Source organism: Triturus cristatus, chromosome 2_2, assembly GCF_964204655.1.
Source record: "Triturus cristatus chromosome 2_2, aTriCri1.1, whole genome shotgun sequence".
Lineage (NCBI taxonomy): Eukaryota > Metazoa > Chordata > Amphibia > Caudata > Salamandridae > Triturus > Triturus cristatus.
In genome coordinates, this window is record NC_140582.1 from 200061779 (window position 1) to 200081082 (window position 19304).

At 44.9% G+C, this 19304-nt stretch overlaps 1 protein-coding gene across 1 annotated transcript in view; it reads right to left on the reverse strand.

Moving 5' to 3' along the window:
* The window catches only part of LOC146862012 (all-trans-retinol dehydrogenase [NAD(+)] ADH4-like), a 142095-nt gene extending 124212 nt beyond the window's left edge, over window positions 1-17883 (reverse strand). Inside the window, exon 1 of the mRNA XM_085641170.1 lies at window positions 17604-17883. Within this exon, the coding sequence (XP_085497296.1) occupies window positions 17604-17621 (18 nt within the window). The 5' untranslated portion in view covers window positions 17622-17883. The remainder of the gene's footprint in view (window positions 1-17603) is intronic.
* Between the last annotated feature and the right edge of the window lie 1421 nt (window positions 17884-19304).

Genomic DNA, 19304 nt, shown 5'->3' on the forward strand with positions numbered 1-19304 from the left:
TTCCATTGTATATAGTCTGAAAGTCTATAAACTTCACACAAACACATTTTATGTTCATTTTAAAACGTTTATTGAATTAATAATGCTAACAGTGATCACTGATAAAGGGTGATATGCTTTACTGACATTAATTTACCCATGGAAATTATTTATCATTACATTTACCCACAAAATGATGGGCTTTTTAACATGTGGTGTGTTGTTCTGATAATATGGTGAACACGAGATAAAGTCTATAGGACTGTTTTATCTTAAGTGATACCCACCTATATTGTGATTTGCTATCTGACATGGGGGGAGTTACAATGATTTTGGGGGTCACTACCCTTTGGAGTCATATGTGGATTCACTGTCATGTAGGGTATTTTCCATCTGCCTTATGTATAAATGTGTTCAATAATGTGTAGTATTTAGTAGTGTGTGTGTAATAAATGTACTTTTCCTTTTCTAAAGAAAAAGCACTGAATGGAAAATCATTAAATGACTGTTATTACTGCGTGCCAGCGTTTGGTGATAACTAGTCCACACCACCTCCCCTGAGTAGGCCTTGGACTGCTCTGCTTCGCTACCCTAAGAGAGTCAAGTGCTACAGTGGGGTGCTTGGGTCCCAGTAAGGGAAAATTGTGGACCTATTACTTGTGCTGTCTTTACATCCTGCATAACTAATAACCCCATTTCGTACAATGGCATACACTGACAAATCTGCAAGGCCTTCCCTTTCCACTTTGTTGAAACCCACTCTGACAACACTGCATGGCCTTCACTTTCTACTTTGTTGAAACCCAAACTAAATTCAAATAATGTCAGCGTGAAGTTGCCACTTGGATGACATCTAATTCTCTGACGTTTAACGCTGACATGGCAGAGGTTCTCATTCCTAATAACAAACTGACTATCCAGGGTTCCAACTGGTGGCCAAAGGAACTTGGTACTACTCCTTTACCATCCACCTCAGTTCATTACCCCCTCCTTCTTATTTGTGTTGAAAAAGGCACGAGGAGATCTCAGTTCCTTTTCAAAGAGTTGTTTTTTTATTGTTCTTTTTTACACTTGTTTTATTAGTGTTTTGTGAAGTTCAGTACAGGTTTGGTATCCTTGTTTTTCAAGGTATTCCTAACAGTACATTGCTAAAGCTGCACCAGCCGACACGTGTTTCGCCCATAAGGGGTCAATTAGACCTGGGATTTCTCAAGGCTGAAAGAGATATTAATAGGGCAGGATCAATCACTGTTGTAAACAAGGCTAACTATAGCCAGACACCCAGTGAAAAAATGTGAAGGGCACATGCGTTGGAATAATCCAAAGTGAGGTTTTGTGCACTAAATGTGGACTACAGTGACGAAAGTGGAACTGGAGAGTGAGAAAGAGGGAGATCAGGCGAGGTAAAAAAAAAAGAAAAGGAGGGAAAAAGGGGAAGAAAACTGGAGATCGAGAGACAAAAGGAAAGAAAGAGAGAAACGGTAGTGCCGTAACCTGATAAAGTGAGTGAGGTTATAGCAGGCATTTGGCCACAAATAGTTTTTTAGGAAAGTCTATCTTGCCATTATATAGGTCAGATACTATTTGAAAGAGATAGTAATCAGCTCTTAATGTATATGGGGAGGTTTTAGGTCAAGAAAAGTGCGGTTTAAAAATAGAAACCTTATTTTCGGTGCTGGCCAAACATTCATTAAAACAATAATATTTTGGCATACAATTTGTGCGGGCAGGATAAGTACATTCCACATCCATGTTGATTAGATGAGTACATTTTCATTGTACACCTTTTCCCCCCACATTTAGCATTCAATGTGACTATTTAGCTCACAACCGTTTCCTACAGTTACAATTTAGAGGCTGGTGAGGTCCAGTGCCTCGAGTGAACCCTCCTCAAACCTACTTATATCAATAACTATATTGGGCAATACCATCCGGGACTGGGATCCCAGGACCTTATAAAACTGGGATTGGTTATACTCATCACCTTGTGTTTCAGGTCCTTATTCTGTTGCACCTCGACTATTGCAACTTGCTTCTAGGAGGTGCCCCTTTTGGCTCTTTAAATAAACTTCTGTTTCATTAAAAACAATACAGCTAGGCTTATCCTTGGCTTCTTCCAGAGCACACTTCTCTATGCTCCTTGGCACACCCCAATAGCTGCCTATTTGGAAGTGCATCTTGTCCAAAGTCATGTGCAAAAACTAAGCCATTTACGAGACCAGACCATGCCATCTTCAAGACAAACAATGCCCTTCAGGGTTGGACTGACCTATAGGGCCATCAGGCAGTGCCCGATGGACTGGTATTATAGATCAGTCTGTAGGCCACTTTTTTAGCACTGAGGGTCGGTTTTATGGCCACGAGGGTCATTTGTTACTACTAATTTCCTTGATACTACCACTTTTTTTTTTAGCTATCTGCTTCACTGATAGGGACCACTTTTATTTTAATGCCCGGGCCTAATTTTTGTCCCAATTCATCCATGGCGCCCCTATTCACTCACTAGACTTCGATCTAGCAACACAATTCTAATCCAAAGAATTTGCGTTTAAGAAATTGAGAGCGGGTGGCTGGTCACTCCTTTTCGTTGTTGGCTTTGAAATACTGGAATACCGTTCCGCTCTGAATCTGCTCCAATCCTAATAGTTTCTTTTATGAAAAAAGCTTAAACTTTCCTATTCGCTGACAGTTAATTCTCCCTTGATGTTTCCTGTCTGTATCCCCCAGCCCCAGGACACCCTTTGGTGTAACGGTGCTCTTTAGAAGCTGATACAAATATATAAAAATCTAGATATTGTATTCAGCCTGCCATTGCCTAGAGTAATTCATTTGCAGCGTTTTGCTCAACCGCTCTCTTTATAGACTAACTTTTTCCCATTTTGTGATCACTGAATTCAGCATCAGATTACAATTCAGTTTGGTGAGTTTTTGTTATAAAAATGGCGGGTGTTATGCCCTGTATCATCCTGCTTCACATGCTACCCTTTTATAATTCTCCCGTTGGCACACATTGGCCTTGATTTACTATGATGGTATGTAACGCAGCGCAGCACCCACAGAAACTGCGCTGCATTGTGTGACAGGGCGAGATCAGGAGAGCGCCATATTTACAGAGATATGACGCTCGTATCCTCTCTCCCTAGTGCCGCTGCAAACTTTTGCTGACAAGAGCCGAGCACACACTTTTGAGTCATAGTGCAATGGTGTGTGCGTGAGTCTAGCATAGGTTTTTTACTAGAAGGATTCTCTTCCAGTACAAAATGCTATGACTAGACAAGTTTTAAAATGTTCCCAGCTTTGTATGTGTGCCGTACAATGCAGCACACATGCAAAGTCAGAAAGAAAGGAGTAATGAAAACATTTCTGCTTTTTACGCCTGCTTTCAAGCAGTGTTATTTTTTGGCGCAAATCCCTGTCTACCAATGTTAGTAGATAGGGGTGTGCATCAATAAGCATGGGTGGTTGCATGGGAACATCCATGTACCACCCATGTAATGCCCCTTTGACGTTAAGTAACGCAAAGCAGAATTTAGAGCTGGTTTGCGTTAATTTTCCTTACACACCAATGCAAATACCACTTTGCGTTGGTTTGTAAATCCCAAAAAGGTTTTGCGTCGGGTTTTCCATTAAAAAAGTAATCCAAACCCGACGCAAAACCGTTGTAAATCCTGATGCTGGTGTTTACCATCGCACTCGATAATCTCACCTGCCCCTTACTCGCTCCTTTACTCAGCAACGCGACCTGTCTACTCTCTTGCATCAGAACACGTCAGAGAGTCTATAAGGTAGTAGTTAATGAGCAACTTTATTTATCTCATATTTGCAATGGCATCTCATTTCACCACCATGCACCTGAGAGTGCCCCTTCCCTGACGCTGTACTTGACGCATTAATGAAATGACAAGATAATTGATGTAAAAGCAGAACAGTAGAAGTAAAAAAAAAGGTAAACATCATTTACAACGATGTTTACACAATGCATGCGTTACAACACGGTCATTACAACGACCGCGTTTTTCCATTGCATGCCACTACGACGCAAGCCGTTACAACGACTTGCTGTAGGGGGCTTTAGCTGTTGGATTTTAAATCCAACACCTTCCCTACTGTTGCACAGACTGGAGTTGAATAGTAAATTATAGTATTCCAACATCCAGCGACCCCCCTACAGCAAGTCGTTGTAATGACCTGCATTGCAATGGTCTGCCATTTAACAACGCGTCGTTGTAAGGACCATGTTGTAATGGCATGCATTCCAAACGCATGCTTTGTAACGTGCCATATTAAAAAAAACTAGTACGGCGGAGCCAGAAATGCTGCAGCATGTCGCTTGTATAAAATTAGTTGTTCCACCAAATTATTTTTCCTGCAGCGCCAGAATTCTGTGTTTCCATTGTAGACACAGAAGCTACCACGATGATGACGCGGGTTTCTAGTTATTTGCCGAGTCTATTTAAATAACCTATTGATTCTTAACACTACTCACAAACTTTTGCTCAAACAGCCTCGGCCGATTTCGGCTTCAAAGCGACTGGAAGGCATCCAAAAAGTTTTATCGCACAACCACCCCGTGGGACTCCTAGCACAGAAGGTCGATAATGAAACTGGAGCACATCAAACAAGAAGGTAAAAGAGTTTCTGGGAGCAGTTCTACAGAATGAATCTGGCATAAAAAGTGCAAATAAATCAACAGCTGAAATGCCCGAATTTACCCCAAAACCCTAAAATCTGGAATAAGAAACATCCAGAGCATAGGGAGGGTTGGACACGACCAGGACATTTAAAGGATAATTGAAAGAACTCAAACTGAACAAAATACATTTTGAAACAAGCATTGGCATAGCCAATAGGTCTCGCCTTTGGGATCTTATAAGTGTTTACCCATGCAACAGTTGCATAACTAAACACTTATAAGGTCCCAAAAGCGAGACCTATTGGCTATGCCAATGCTTGTTTTAACTGCTGCAATCTATTGAAGCCTCACGGAGAACCTCAAAGCGGCCGCGAAAGTGATCGCGATCAAACATCAAAGCGGCCGCAAAAGTGAAAGTAATCACGGTAAAGCAAGGCACGCGAGCCCGCGCACATGCACTGTAGCTCGAGTCTGGCCTGGTAGCACTTTTTGGAGCCCTCACAAAATGTCTCGCCAGACCAGCGCATGCGCTGGGTCAGGCGAGACCTAAAAACGGATAAGCCCAACTGCCCAGCCTAAATGGAGCTTAATATCCGGCTTCACAGCTGCCTGTAGAATGACCACAGTCAGTGAACACAAAGGGTGCCATGGGTCCTAGTTCAAACAAAGAAAATTGGCCCCATCACCGCTGGTTGGGTAATGTACCATAACAGTAAATGTTCATTGGGCCTTAGGCCACAGACGTCATAAGTCATGGCCAATTGCCTTGGGCACTCACCATTAAAGAGGCCCCCCCAACAGAGATCCTTCTCTCTCCTCCACACCCCTCTGCCTGATTCTATGTCTCTGCTTCTCCCACTCTCCAGAGTTGTCTTAAAGGATTTTTGGGGTCTCGACAAGAGTGATCCCTTTTCTGAAAGTTTAATATGTAATTTAATATTTTTGGCATTGTGTGGGCATTAGTTAGCACAACATTGTTCCAAGCAAGAGGCTCAACATATGGCTTGCCTTTGGACCTCAAATGCTGCATCATTGATGCCTACGCCCCAGACCGTAATCGCTTACTGGTATGATCAAGCAACTGGATAACGTGCGCAAAAAACATCTAACAGAGTAAAGTTGTACTCAAAATACATAAACGTCGATTCACCTCACGAACTACATTATGCCTTTTACAAAACTTTGTGTGGAGATGTCCGTCTCTCGTATCTTTTCTGTGCCAATATCTCCACCACTAGTGCGGATATCTCTGCAAATATAGGTCTACGTTTTAGTAGTAAATGTAGGAGGGACTGGGGAAGTGCCTGGAAAATAGGAAATAATTACATCTAAATGGGAGGGGTAAGGAGGTGTTTGGGGAGTGACATGCAAAGATAGAACACTCACCCGCACAAGAGTAAATCCATTGCTATTCACAAACTGCACTTCTAAAGTAACTGCAATTAAAAGGTCCCAAAACAATCCCAGCCTTGGAGTAAGTCCAGCACCACACATAGCGACTCACAAGGACTACAACACACTCCCATAGAAAACAACGTAGACAGGGACTTAAAATAACACTTCATAGGAACTAATGTTGAACTAAATGTACAAATTTAGAGTTTCAAAACAAATATATACATTTTGTTCATTTAAAAAAAATATATAAAAAACGAAGGGCCCCATTAAGTACGCCCGTCACCCTAGCGGTGTTGGGACCGGCCACCAGCGGTGTGGCGGTCCCGCACCACAAATTAGGATACAACCGCCACGGTGGCGGTCGCAGTCCGTATCTTTGACATTGCGGCGAATGCTGCTGTAAGCAGCACCCGCTGCAATGCCAATGAGGCATGTCGTGCATTGCCATGCACAACGTGGCAGGCACTGCATGGTGCCTGCCACCTTGAGCATGGCAATGTGGCGGGGTACCATAGGTACCCCCCAAGTGCAGCCCTCCACCCCCCCACACCAGTGGCGGATGGTGACATTTGAAAGTGGTGCGGCGTAAACTTTCTGTCGGAGTGCACCGTGGCGAGCGAGCGCAGCGAGCGAGCTTGACCACCTTAGAGGGAGTTCGGGGGGTTTTTCCCCCCGAGAAAATTGTGAAAAAAAAGTGGGTAAAGGGTGCATTTTCAAGCAAATTTGAGAAGCACAGAGACTAGAGCTGCAAACACACAGAGCCCACTGCAGAGGGTATGTTCTTAGGTGAAGTCCTGCTGAAACTAAAATGCATTAACATTATAATCTCAGTTTCCCCACTTAACAAAGAGAGTCATCCCCAGAAAATGAGTTCCCCATCCTGTTTCTTCATTACATTTTCAGGCAAAATTAGGAACATTCATAGACCATCCACACATGCATTAAGCACATTGTAAAAACAAAAAAAAGAATCACGTACAATAAAGCACAAATACACACACACAGTCGCACATACAGACATACATACCATAACACACACTTACAGACATACACAGGCACATCTTGAGACTCAACATAATGAAGAACATGACAAAGAGACAGAGGGAGCAAAAATGTTTTGTGCTGATGGAGAGTTAATGTACTCACATCATGCCAGGAAATGGGAAGGCAAGAAACCAGAACACCAGCCAAATGCTTCGACAAGAACGTTGGCCACAGCAATAACACTAATCGACCTATCAATGATTAAAAGACAACTGCAAACAACAGCAGAACCACCAGACACCGGTGATATGACAGCTCTTAGGAAGGAAACTCCATGACTGTGCTGTCCTGTCTCCAGTTGTTCAGCATCTATTTAAATTCTGCTTCAGTTCTAAAGATAGTAAGTGACAACAAAGGAAGGAACCTGGCATATACTAGTATCCAAGCGACAGAAGCATTGTCCAAGTCATAGTCAGTATACCAGAAGCTCATAAAATATTAAAATATTTTTTACCCTCGACTTCTAGTGCTAAGACCATAGCAGTAGGAACAAAATATCAGCAAGTGAAACATGTCGCTTCTACTGGCCACTTTACTTAGTGCTTTATCCATAAAACGAAGTGTTTGACTAATGACACCAGATGTTTTAATAAAGCACACATTTGCCTCAGGCTCACACATTTTGCTATCACCCCACTTGGTGGTGCTCATTTTATCTGTAAGCATCAACGAATAGGTGAAAAGCACCAAACATTAAAACAGATATTACGTTAACCCAAAACCTGTTACAGAAGCCTTTTCTGCGTAAACTAATGATTAACTCGAATGGGAAATATGTAAAAATAAAAATGAAACCGTCTATCTTTGCTTGCCGTGGTTCTTTACAGAGTGACACATTGGGAGCTCGACTATCAAAAGTAATGACCTATCAATGAGCCAGTACGTCTGTGTGATTTCTTTATTTCAGTTGTATTCCTTCTAGCAAACATTCTATAGTGTGTGTTTCCAGAGCATACATCTTAAGAGGTATGTTTAATACCAGGGTAAGTCCAGACCAGCATTGACACTCCCCCTGTTTCTTGTAGTTTCACTTCACCACTAGGAGCAATGGGCGCAGGGTTTTCTTGGAGCCAACATGTGTAGGGGAATTTCTGAAATAACGGGGAGGAAAACTGTAGGGTTATTTGTGCAACGGCATTGTGAGACCCAGAATAACCAGTCTACGATTTCTTTCACGAATATATCCTAAAACACAGAAAGTAAAATGTAATGGTTGAAGTATGTTGTGCAGTGGGTGAAGCAAAACGCCTCTGTTCAACGCAACACAGCAACAGAATGACACAAGAGACTCGACAACATCACAGACCAGGGTGAAACATTAATTCCTATATAATGTAAAATAACCAGGTAGTTTTGAAGTTATGACCCATCAGCCCAGGAAAAAGATACACCATACTTCCTTCTTACTACAATGTAACAGAATATAAAATAACCTCAACCCATCAATAACGCACACCACAGAATATCATGGACACTGCAAAAAGGCGTCTTTCAACCTCTACAAACGGCTGCCTTTCAGCCCATGAGCTCAACAACAGCAGAACAGATATTTCAACCAACACAAAAAGTAATATGCAAAATCGAGAGCAGGCTTGCTGCATAGTGTTAAAGTGGGAGATTACGAGCCCATGATTAAGGACTCAATTCAGCTAAAGACAAACCTTATTTCTCTTATTCTTTTTTTAGACAGGGAAGCAACCCACCACTCAAAACAGACGGTAACTCACAATCAGAAATCTCATATCTGATATAAGCATGTTCAATTACAATAACAACTAACTAATAAGTTATAACACACACCCTTACAGTCGCCGCGCGGCTCGTGGGGGGGGGGTCGCGCACGGGGGAAATTAAGTATTAAACAAAAAACTAAACTTACCTTACAGCCGGTCCACGCCACCTCTCAGACCTCTGCTCCCCTTGGCGCCTTCACGAACGGCACTGGAGGGGCCTGCCAACCCCTCTCAGCCAATCCTGGCGCTGCCAGCAGCGCCAGGATTGGCTGACGGCACAGCTTACGCTACGCCCGCCGCCTGCCCATTAGGAGACCGAGGGGCTCCTAATGGGCATGCGCAAGCCAGTGCAAATACAAGTGCGCATGACTGGGCATGGGGGAAAATTCGCTCACCTTCCCCACTCATGCGCACTTGTGCTGCTGCCTGTTGTCCCTCCCTGGTCTGACAAGCATTTCAGTCAACATGACGCCGGACCGCCCACCCCCTTCAGACTCTGAAGGGGGTGGGTGGTCCGACGTCATGCTGACTGACATGATTGTCAGTTGGTTCTCCCTCGGCGTCAAGTGTTTACTTAAGACAAGTTTAGAAATGCCGAGGGAGCCACGGGCAGGAGCTGGGCGGGGGGGGCTACGCCCCAACGCCCCCAATGGACGCACCGCCACTGCCCCACACACCCGGAGGCCCACAACGGGCCCCCAAAGCAATTCCCGCCAGCCTTTCAGGAAAGGCCTTTGCATGATTGATTGATTGATGTGAAACTTATATAGCGCAACTGTCACCCTACGGGCATCCTGGCGCTTTAGACTGGAGAAACATACCAAGGGGATAGTGGGAGAATCAGGGGAAAGGCGCAGGTTTAGACTTTGGGATACAGCCAGGTTTTAAGCCCCTTGCGAAATTCGAGTAGGGAATTGCACTGCCTCAGATTCTGAGGGAGTTTATTCCACATGCCAGAAGCCACTATGCTGAAAGCCCTTCCGCTCACACTGGAGCGTTTAAATCTCGGGACTACCAGTAAACCAGCAGTGGAGGAACGGAGCTGCCTGATGGGTTGATGACGAGCAAACTTTGCCTGTAGGGGGACTGGACCCAGTCCATGCACTGCTCTAAAAACCAGACACAAGAACTTAAAGGAGACCCTTTCCTTCAGAGGTAGCCAATGTAGGTCCCTCAGTGCTCCAGTAGCCGAAGAGCTACGTCGCCTATCAAGAACCAATTTGGCTGCAGCTGACTGGATCCTTTGCAATCCCTGGAAGATATACTGCGGGCCCCCAAATATAGGGAATTGCAATAGTCCAGCCTGCTTAGCACCGTACTGCATACCACCGTAGCTCGCGACTCCCTAGGAAGTAAGGGTAGAATGCTGCGTAGCAGACGTAGAAGGGCAAAGCAAACGTTAGCGGTCTTATTGGCCTGGGATACCATCTGGAGGCCATCATCAATAATCACCCCGAGATTGCGAACCTTGCTGACCGGAATCAGAGGTTCTTCCTCTGGAGTAAGTCTGAACTCAGAGGGAAGATGTTTAGGTATCCTGGTTGGCGAGCAGAAGACCACCTCCGTTTTTCCACTATTGAACTGTAGAGAGTTCTTTCTTAGCCAGTCCGTGGTCTGCTGCATACATTGCTGGAATAAATCCATAGACAGTGCGTCATCCCCTTCTAAGGAGAAGGCCAGCTGCATATCGTCAGCATAGTTCACCAGGCTGACTCCAAAGGATTTAATTAGAGGGAACAGGGGCCGCAAGTATATATTAAAAAATATAGGACTCATCGCAGATCCCTGCGGCACCCCGTGCACAACTGGAGACCTGCTGGAGGAGAAAGGTGTTAAGGTGACTACCTGCTGTCTGCCTTCTAGGTAGGATTGAAGCCATTGCAGCGCCCTGCCCTTAACACCTATCAGCTTTAGTCTCTCCACTAGAACTGGGTGGCTCACCGTGTCGAACGCGGCCGACATATCGAGAAGCACTAGGATCATGGCATTCCCGTTGTCGGCACGCATTCGAAGGTTGTCCAGCATGGTAGTCAGAGCCGTCTCAGTTCCATGGCCAGGACGAAAGCCAAACTGGTCACTGTCAAGCAGGTGGTTCTCCTCCAGAAAGCAGGACAATGTCTTGCTCGCTGTTTTTTCTAGGATTTTCGCCGGATATGGTAAAAGCGAAATAGGCCTAAAGTTAGCTGGTATCAAGGGGTCCAGATTCGGTTTCTTAATCAGTGGGGTCACCACTGCTAGTTTCCAGCAATCCGGCACAGATCCAGCCTCCAAGGACTGGTTACAGATCAGCCTCAGCCATGGAAAGGTATTACAACCATATGATTTCCATATTTTGTGAGGGAAAGGATCTAAAGGGGAGCCAGAGGACACACTTTGTACCAGGCTTTCAAAGGCCACTTGAGATAGAGTTTGAAAGCTGTCAAGGGTCGCGGTCAGTGGTAGATCTCCATCAGCCGAACTGCCTATTTCCTCAGTACCATCCTGAGTGTTGTCCTGTAGCGTGTTGACTGTGTTAGCAATTTTTTCCTGGAAAAAGGAGGCAATTTCATTACATAGGGCTTGCGAGGGTGCTACTCTATTATTCATGCAAGCCGGGGTTGAGAGGTCCTGGACAATCCTAAAAAGGGCTTTAGTCCCATTCGATGCCTGGGTAATTGAGCTGGCATAGAAATCTGCCTTGGACCTCAAGATTAGATTATTGTTATTGAATCAGTCTCAAATCTTTTTTATCGTCCTCGGCATAGTTTTTCCTCCATTTCCTCTCTGCTTTCCTTCGGGAAAGTCTGAGTTGTTGCAATTCCTCATTATACCAGGGTGCTGACCCTTTTCTCCCCTTCTTTAGTAGCTTTATAGGAATAGTTTGATCTAGGATCTCAGTTATATGCCCAGTGAATGATCTATAGTTTTCATCTACTGACTTGGCGAAAGAGAAGAAGCTGACATCCAGAGATGTAGTTAAGGAGTCAACTTTGGCCAGTTTGGCCCATTCTCTGTCCTTCCTATAGGAGAACTGCTGGCTGGACTTATTCTTCCAACACGGCATCATAATGCTCAGGCGTATAAGAGAATGGTCTGTCCAGTTCAGGGGTGTTATATTTAGTATCCTAGTTGTCGCTGGATTAGCGAATACCAGGTCCAGAATATGCCCCTTCTGATGTGTTGGACTTACCACCAGTTGGTGGAGATTCAAGTTGGTGCATGTATCCTGAAGGTCCCGCAGTTGGCCACAAAGACCTCCATCCTCTCTGAGGTTAAAGTCGCCTAGTATAATCATATTAGAATGTGCAAGTTTTAGGTTAATAATAGTGTCAGCGAGAAGGTGGAAATGTGTGGTCGCACCCGGGGGCCTATAGCATAGCATCCCCGTAAGTACGCTCCCGCTAGGAGACTGTAATGAAAATCCCATTATTTCTATCCCCCCTACCTCATCAATCTGAAAGGGTATAAAGTCTAGAGCATCTTTGAAAATCAATCCCACTCCTCCTCCTCCGCCCGTAATTCGAGGTTTGTGAATGATTTTATATCCGCTAGGGCAAGCACTGCTCATTCCTACAGTCGACTCAGCAGTGGTCCACCTTTCCGTTATAAAGAGTGCATCTAACATCAGGTCTTCCAGGAGGCCCAAGACCTCCGAGGAATGCTTAACAAGCGAACGGCTATTAATCAGCCCACAGGTGAGGGTATCTCCTGTTATTACCTTAGCACACATTGTCGGGAAGTTGTGACCTTCGGATATATTCAACCGCAGTAGTTGTTCTCTGCTATATGTCAACCGCCCTTGGTGGCCTTCTAAGCGGGCAGCGCTGCTGGCGCTGGGAGCGTCTGGGGCGCGGACGGGCGCAGACGGGCTTGCCTCTGTTGCGCCTGCGCGCCTCAGGTACGCCGTTGGTGCGCCCGCTGTGCGCGCGCGCTGCGCGCTTGCATTTACCGACTTAAATAGGTCGATGTAGATGTTCCCCAGCAGCTAGGACGCCTCCCAAGATGGCGTCTGAGGATGGCAAAATGTCAGGTTCGAACACCCAAGATGGTGCTACCAATAATAGCGAGTGTTATCACGCTAAAGCAGCGTGTGAGATATCGTTTTTTACAGTGCAGGTAAGCGGAATGGCGGTGTGTGTGACAGTTTTGGCAAAACTATTAAAACGCGAAATACCCAATAACAGGGCAAACAATGAGCAATTAAAACAAGGGAGAGCAACACCTCTCGGCGAGGTGAGATTTAAAACAGGCAGCCACAGCAACTCTTTCACTCACGCTATCTCTCTGGCAATGAACTCAGTCATCTGGGGCTGCGCGCTTGCATGTACCGACTTAAATAGGTCGATGTAGATGCTCCCCAGCAGCTAGGACGCCTCCCAAGATGGCGTCTGAGGATGGCAAAATGTCAGGTTCTCACACCCAAGATGGCGCTACCAATAATAGCGAGTGTTATCACGCTAAAGCAGCGTGTGAGATATAGTTTTTTACAGTGCAGGTAAGCGGAATGGCGGTGTGTGTGACAGTTTTGGTAAAACTATTAATACGCGAAATACCCAATAACAGGGCAAACAATGAGCAATTAAAACAAGGGAGAGCAACACCTCTCGGCGAGGTGAGATTTAAAACAGGCAGCCACAGCAACTCTTTCACTCACGCTATCTCTCTGGCAATGAACTCAGCCATCTGCATACTCCCATGCTAATATGGATGGCGGTGCCTGGTATGCATCGCCACCATATTAGTGCCCCATTCCGCCTGGCCGGCAATCGTAACGATTGCCAACCGGTGGAAAAGCAGTGGACGGACTTTCCGTCCACCGCGGTACCCCGCACCATGGTAATATGGCGGGGGTAAATGTGGTTGTGATGGCGGGCGGATCGCCACCGCCGGCCAGGCCGTGGCGATCCGCCCGCCATCATAATCACCCCCTAAGTTATTTAAACAATGAATAATAAAGTTATGGTAATATTAAAATTATAATAAACTTTAAAACATTTCTTAGTATTTAAAATGTAAGTTAGACATAATTTTCAGTAAACATGAATACATATTACTTAAAAATTACTACTATGTAATAAGGTATCCCAATGTTATCCTATAGGAAAGGTACGCCTCACAGTAGTGAAAAATGAATTTTGTGTGTTTTTCACTACCATGACATGTAAAACTTAAGAGTACATGTCCAACTCTTTAAATACAATGCACCCTGTCCTAAAGGCTAACTAGGGCCTATCCTAGAGGTGACCCCCAGGGGCGGTTTGAACCTTTTAAAGTAGTGGGGCGAGGGAAGTGCCCCACTGCTTCCAAAAAAACTAAATAAAACACCCCTCCCTCCAAAAGCCCATAATAAAACACCCCTTCCTCCAAAAGCCCAATATAAAACACCCCCTCCCTCCAAAAGCTTAAAATAAAACAACCCCTCCCTCCAAAAGCCCAAAATAAAAAAACATTAATATTTAAAATAAATACAATTTAAATAAATGGTACTTACCCACTGCTGCGCATCCTCCTCAAAATTCGGAAACTGCAGTCTGCTGTGGAACTCCCCTAACCAATCCAGACGCTGTTCTCATGCTATTAACCAGCATGAGAGAGCACCAGGATTGGATGGAGTGGGTTGGCCGGGCGCTCCTTCAGGATCTGGAGGCCTGTGCTTGCTTTCCACCCAGCTGTCTAAGACAGCTTGGGATGGAGAGCTTCAAAGTGCACATATCAGGCTGGCCGTTGCAAGACAGCTGGCCAAACTGACATACACACTTTGGAGCATCCGGCCAGCCACTGCTCCAGTCCTCCATGCTGCCAATCGGCAGCAGAGGACATGCCCCGCATGTCTCTTGGCTCAGTGGCTCGGGTCACTGCGGCGGGCACATTGGTAAAAAATGAAATGGAGAAACCACCGCTAGTGACTTATATGTATTAAAAAGGGAGCTTTAGACATGGCAAAATACTTTTTTTGCCAGGTTGAATTGACAGTTTAAAACAGCACACAGGCTGCCATGGTAGGGCTGAGACATGTTTTAGGGACCTACGCAATCAGGTGGCACAATACGTGCTGCCAGTGATGGCCTGTGCAGGGCGTTTTACCGGGGTGGTGACGTGGCGCAGAGGAGGGGCAGGGTGGGGGCTTGCAAAATGCGGCAAACGGCCGATTTCAGGTAAGTTACGAAAAAAAGAATAAAACGAATTTCGTTGCGCGCGCTGCATCGCCAAATACGATGCAGTGCGCGCAACGAAATTCGTTTTATTAATTTTTTTCGTAACTTACCTGAAATCTGCCGTTTGACGCATTTTGCAACCCCCCACCCTGCCCCTCCTCTGCGCCACGTCACCGCCCTGGCAAAACGCCCTACACGGGCCGTCACTGCGTGCTGCAGGCTCACTAGTAGCATTTCATTTACCAGCTGTGAATATATGAAATACCAGTTTACTAGGTACTTATGAGTAAGTTAAATATGCCATTCAGTTGTACGCCAATTTTGCTATGTTTTAGGAAGTGAGAACAAGCGCTTAAGGAGTGGTAAAGTACAATGGGGCATATTATCAAGACAGGCGATAAAATTATCACCAATTGAAGCCCATGTTAGATGTGAAGGACATCTAACCTGAGCTTCAATTGGAATTCCATAGAGCATATTATCAAACCCATTATCGCCGTTTTAGCGGCAGTTTTCTGCCGCTAAAGCGGCGATAATTTTATCGCCTGTCTTGATAATATGCCCCACAGAGTCCTAAGGAAAACAAAAACGAAATCAGCAAAACAGGAGGGGAGAAGGAAAACAATTGGGGGGAAGACCACCATAAGACTGACAGGTCCAACAACTAGCACCTGATGCAAAGCTGTAAAAGGGGTGGCGGCTGTGTCATACCCCTTCAACCACTGGAGGGCGCTGTGTCTGAGCACATTATACCTCAGAGCATGCATCACAAGTAGCACTGCAGTACTGCTACCCACCACCAGAGGATATACAGAGGTGACAAATGTCACACTGTCACTATTAGTGTTTGCAATTTCACAAAGAACTACCCACAAAGCTGCACAATGTAGTCGCAGGCATACTTGTGTTGCCGTGAAGATTATTCAGATGGGCTCAGGGCGTGCAAACACATAGTGGTATTGAGTGACACCATCATGTGTGCATAAAGCGCGCAATACAGGGAAGACTAGCTGGTGGGTTACCCCCTCGCTGCTGACATCTGGTGATATCTGCACTGTATGACATTTCATGCTGGAAAAGGCAACTCACCTTTCCGTCTCTACAGGCCGGTACATCGTTCTGAGTAATGGATTTACTGCGCTTACAAACGATGAAACGGAGGTGTTAGGCGCTAGTTACAGAAAACGTTACTGACTGTTGTACACTGTCATTTGTGCTGGGACTCTGCAGAGCTACCTCTATGGGGTGAACATATTCCACTCTTACTTTACTGTATGTTGTATAGAAAAACACATTTTTTGCAGCCTTATGTGGCGCGAATTCGATCCAAAGATATTGGAGCGCTTTACATAAGCCACAGTTACGTCACAGACGATCACATTTATTTTGCGTTTTTAGGCACGGTGAAATTAAGTGATTTGCCCAGAATCACAGGGGAGCCGACGACGTGACTCAAACTTGGTTCCCCAGTTCCAAACTCTGCAGCTCTGGACAAAAAACACGAGCACATTGACAGTTCAGCCCTGAATTGGAAGTTACAACTGACGAGACGTTTTAAATGCAGAAAATAATAATTAAATAAAAAAGATCTTGAAAAGTGCGCGTGGCGTGGCTATTTTGCTCGAAGGGAGAATTCATACACATTGTTAGGCTTTTTCACATTAGGATTGTGAAAAGTCAAGTTCCGTGGTGAAATATTCGGCTATTAAGGCATTTGGGTAATGTTACAAAAGTTGTGCCCCGCAGAGAAGCAGCAGTACACCTCCAGGTTGGTGACCAAAGACGGCGGCTCATGTGGGCGAGTCAACAAATTACAAGGGCAGCTGAGTCAATTGTCTGGCTTGACTCCAAGACCCCAGTGCGCGAGCCGAGCCATAACAATATTTGGCATATAAAGGACCAGACAAACATAATTTAAAAATATGATAAAGTCTCTCCAAAATTAAAAAAAATGGTATTACTGTAACGTGTGGAAGTGTTTTACCTTAGTGCATTAGATTATTTCAATGTTTTGAGAGACATTTATTAAAAGTAATTATTTTTACAGTTGAATCTAAGAGGGAAAAGTCAGTTGGCACGTTTACTCTAGAGTGGCCGGGATTCTTTTTATACGTGGCGGTGGAGCAACATCATAGTTCAGCAAATCAAACCTAAGAGGTTTTTGTACCAACGCGAACTCAAGTATTTGAAGGTGCTCGCACATGTCATAACGAATAAGAAAGGCGGCTTGCTGAAATAAAATATTTGCCTAGGATCACACAATTGAGACAAGCAGGGAAAGCCGGGATTGAGGCCATGTTTTCTGGATTCACAACGTACAATTTAGTCACTAAATGGGTCTCTCTTTCTCTCTCCCGTTTTAACTGAAAGGTTGATTTGTCCTGTCTGTCATTCTTGACGCCTGAAGTAGAGTCTTCAGCATGGGTGACAGGAATCAGCCCCAATAAAAGCTTGACTCGGTGTGGGCGCGGGCGGCGCGAGGGCATCTTCCATGTTACAGTGAACGGTCGCCAACGAACCCTCATTTTAGTTAAAGCCCCTCTCATGCAGTGCCACTGAGCTGACCCCGTGCCCCCCTCCCCCCTCAGCTGTGTACAAATGCTGAAAGTCGGTGCGAAGGTGGGGTCCCTCGGTGAGTACATGCATCTGAAAGTGCATAAATGAATGCAGGAGGTTGCTTACTTTCCCTGCGGTGCTCATGGTGCCTGTTCTCCCTGGGGGGCTGCTGCTGGCTCTCGGGCGCGAGCGGGGGCCGGCTCGGTGTCTCTCCTGCGAAAGAGGCCCGCGTGAACTGTGAGCGGCATTAAATAGTCCGCAGCATCTGTCCCGCAATACCAGCCCCTCTCCCGCCTCCTTCCCGGTTCTCCCCCTGCCGCCCCATCTGACAGTCTGCAAACACGGGCAGCCGCAGCCTTTCCTGCTCCTTGCACTTGACTTCAGTTGTGTGAATGAGCGTATCCAACCCTGCATACTGCTTTCATAATGTAGGAGAAACGGTTCCAGCGCTTGAATCAAACCGTTAAAACGCAATCATACAAAAAAACATATGCAAATTTAACAAATACAAGTTTTCAAAATACCAGATTTCCTCTAGCAAAATATCACTGATTATATCAGGGCACGCACACTGCCTTTAGATGCTGCACGTGTAACTAACTACGGCAGGGCCACTGGAATGATGTGGCAGGGGAAGGCCAAATTATGTGGCAGGGTTGATTAAATTATGTGGCAAAAAAAGGACAAATTATGTGGAGTAATGCATCACATTTTCTGATAGTATTACTTAATTATTTTCTAATTTCAAGTTCAAAATGTTTTATTGAATTTTCATAATAATGAACATATGCAGACAATACAGAAAAAATTGACCGTAAGCGAAAATACCTATATAAAATAAGAGATTTTCAAAAGCAACAAAAAATTACAATAGGTAAAGATGTATAAATAATCAATTAAAGGAGGGAAGATAAACTAAAAAGGAAGGGAAGGGAGGGAGCCATGAATAATTACAATGTCAACTACTAATTTCAACCCCTGGTAACAGGGTCTGGGCAAAGGTTGCACTTCATGAGTACCAGTAGCAACATTAAGGTGGCGAGTCAACCTTTGCACAGGGTCTTCCACTGCAGGGCAATAGGCGTTGCTGCGTTTTTAGTAATTGTTGAACTGTTTGAGCTAGAAACAATCTTTTTGTTAAACTCGGCATATTATGCAGCAGATGATGGAGTATGTTGGAAATTCGGGAAATCTGTAGCTATGCGAAAATGCTGCAGCCACACAATCGCATAATTCCACTGGTCCTGACTAACAACAATTAAAATAAATGCTCACACTATTCAAAGCATAGCTGGCAATTTCCTGGGTACTTGCGTGACTAGTTGAGGCCAGAATTCTGGGCCTCGTAGTTCTGGTTTTATACAGGGTTAAACATGACGACAAGTCCAAGAATTCTATGAATAAAATCTGAACTTGCCTAACTAATCATGCATGGACCTTGGTAACCTGGCAGGTATGCACTCATCCCCTCATAGATATCAAGTTTCCCAGGTCCACGCATGATGTGCTGCTCCAGCCCAGTTTCATTCACTTTGAATTCTGGGGCGCGTAGTCCTGTTTTATAATAGCATAAACAAGACTACAAGTCCCAGGATTCAAAGAAAAAACCTGTACTGGATCAGTACATCACACGCCGACCTGGGAGTCATGGCGCATCACTGTACCCTCTGCTTAAAAATATGTAACCTGAAACACAGACTAGACCCAAATCACAAAGGGAAATTTACAACCAAAGTTAACTAATTTATGCCTGCCAGGAATACACAAATAGATTCCTGTCAGGGGTAAACCGATTTATGTGATTTATGCCACGAGTTCAGAGTTCTC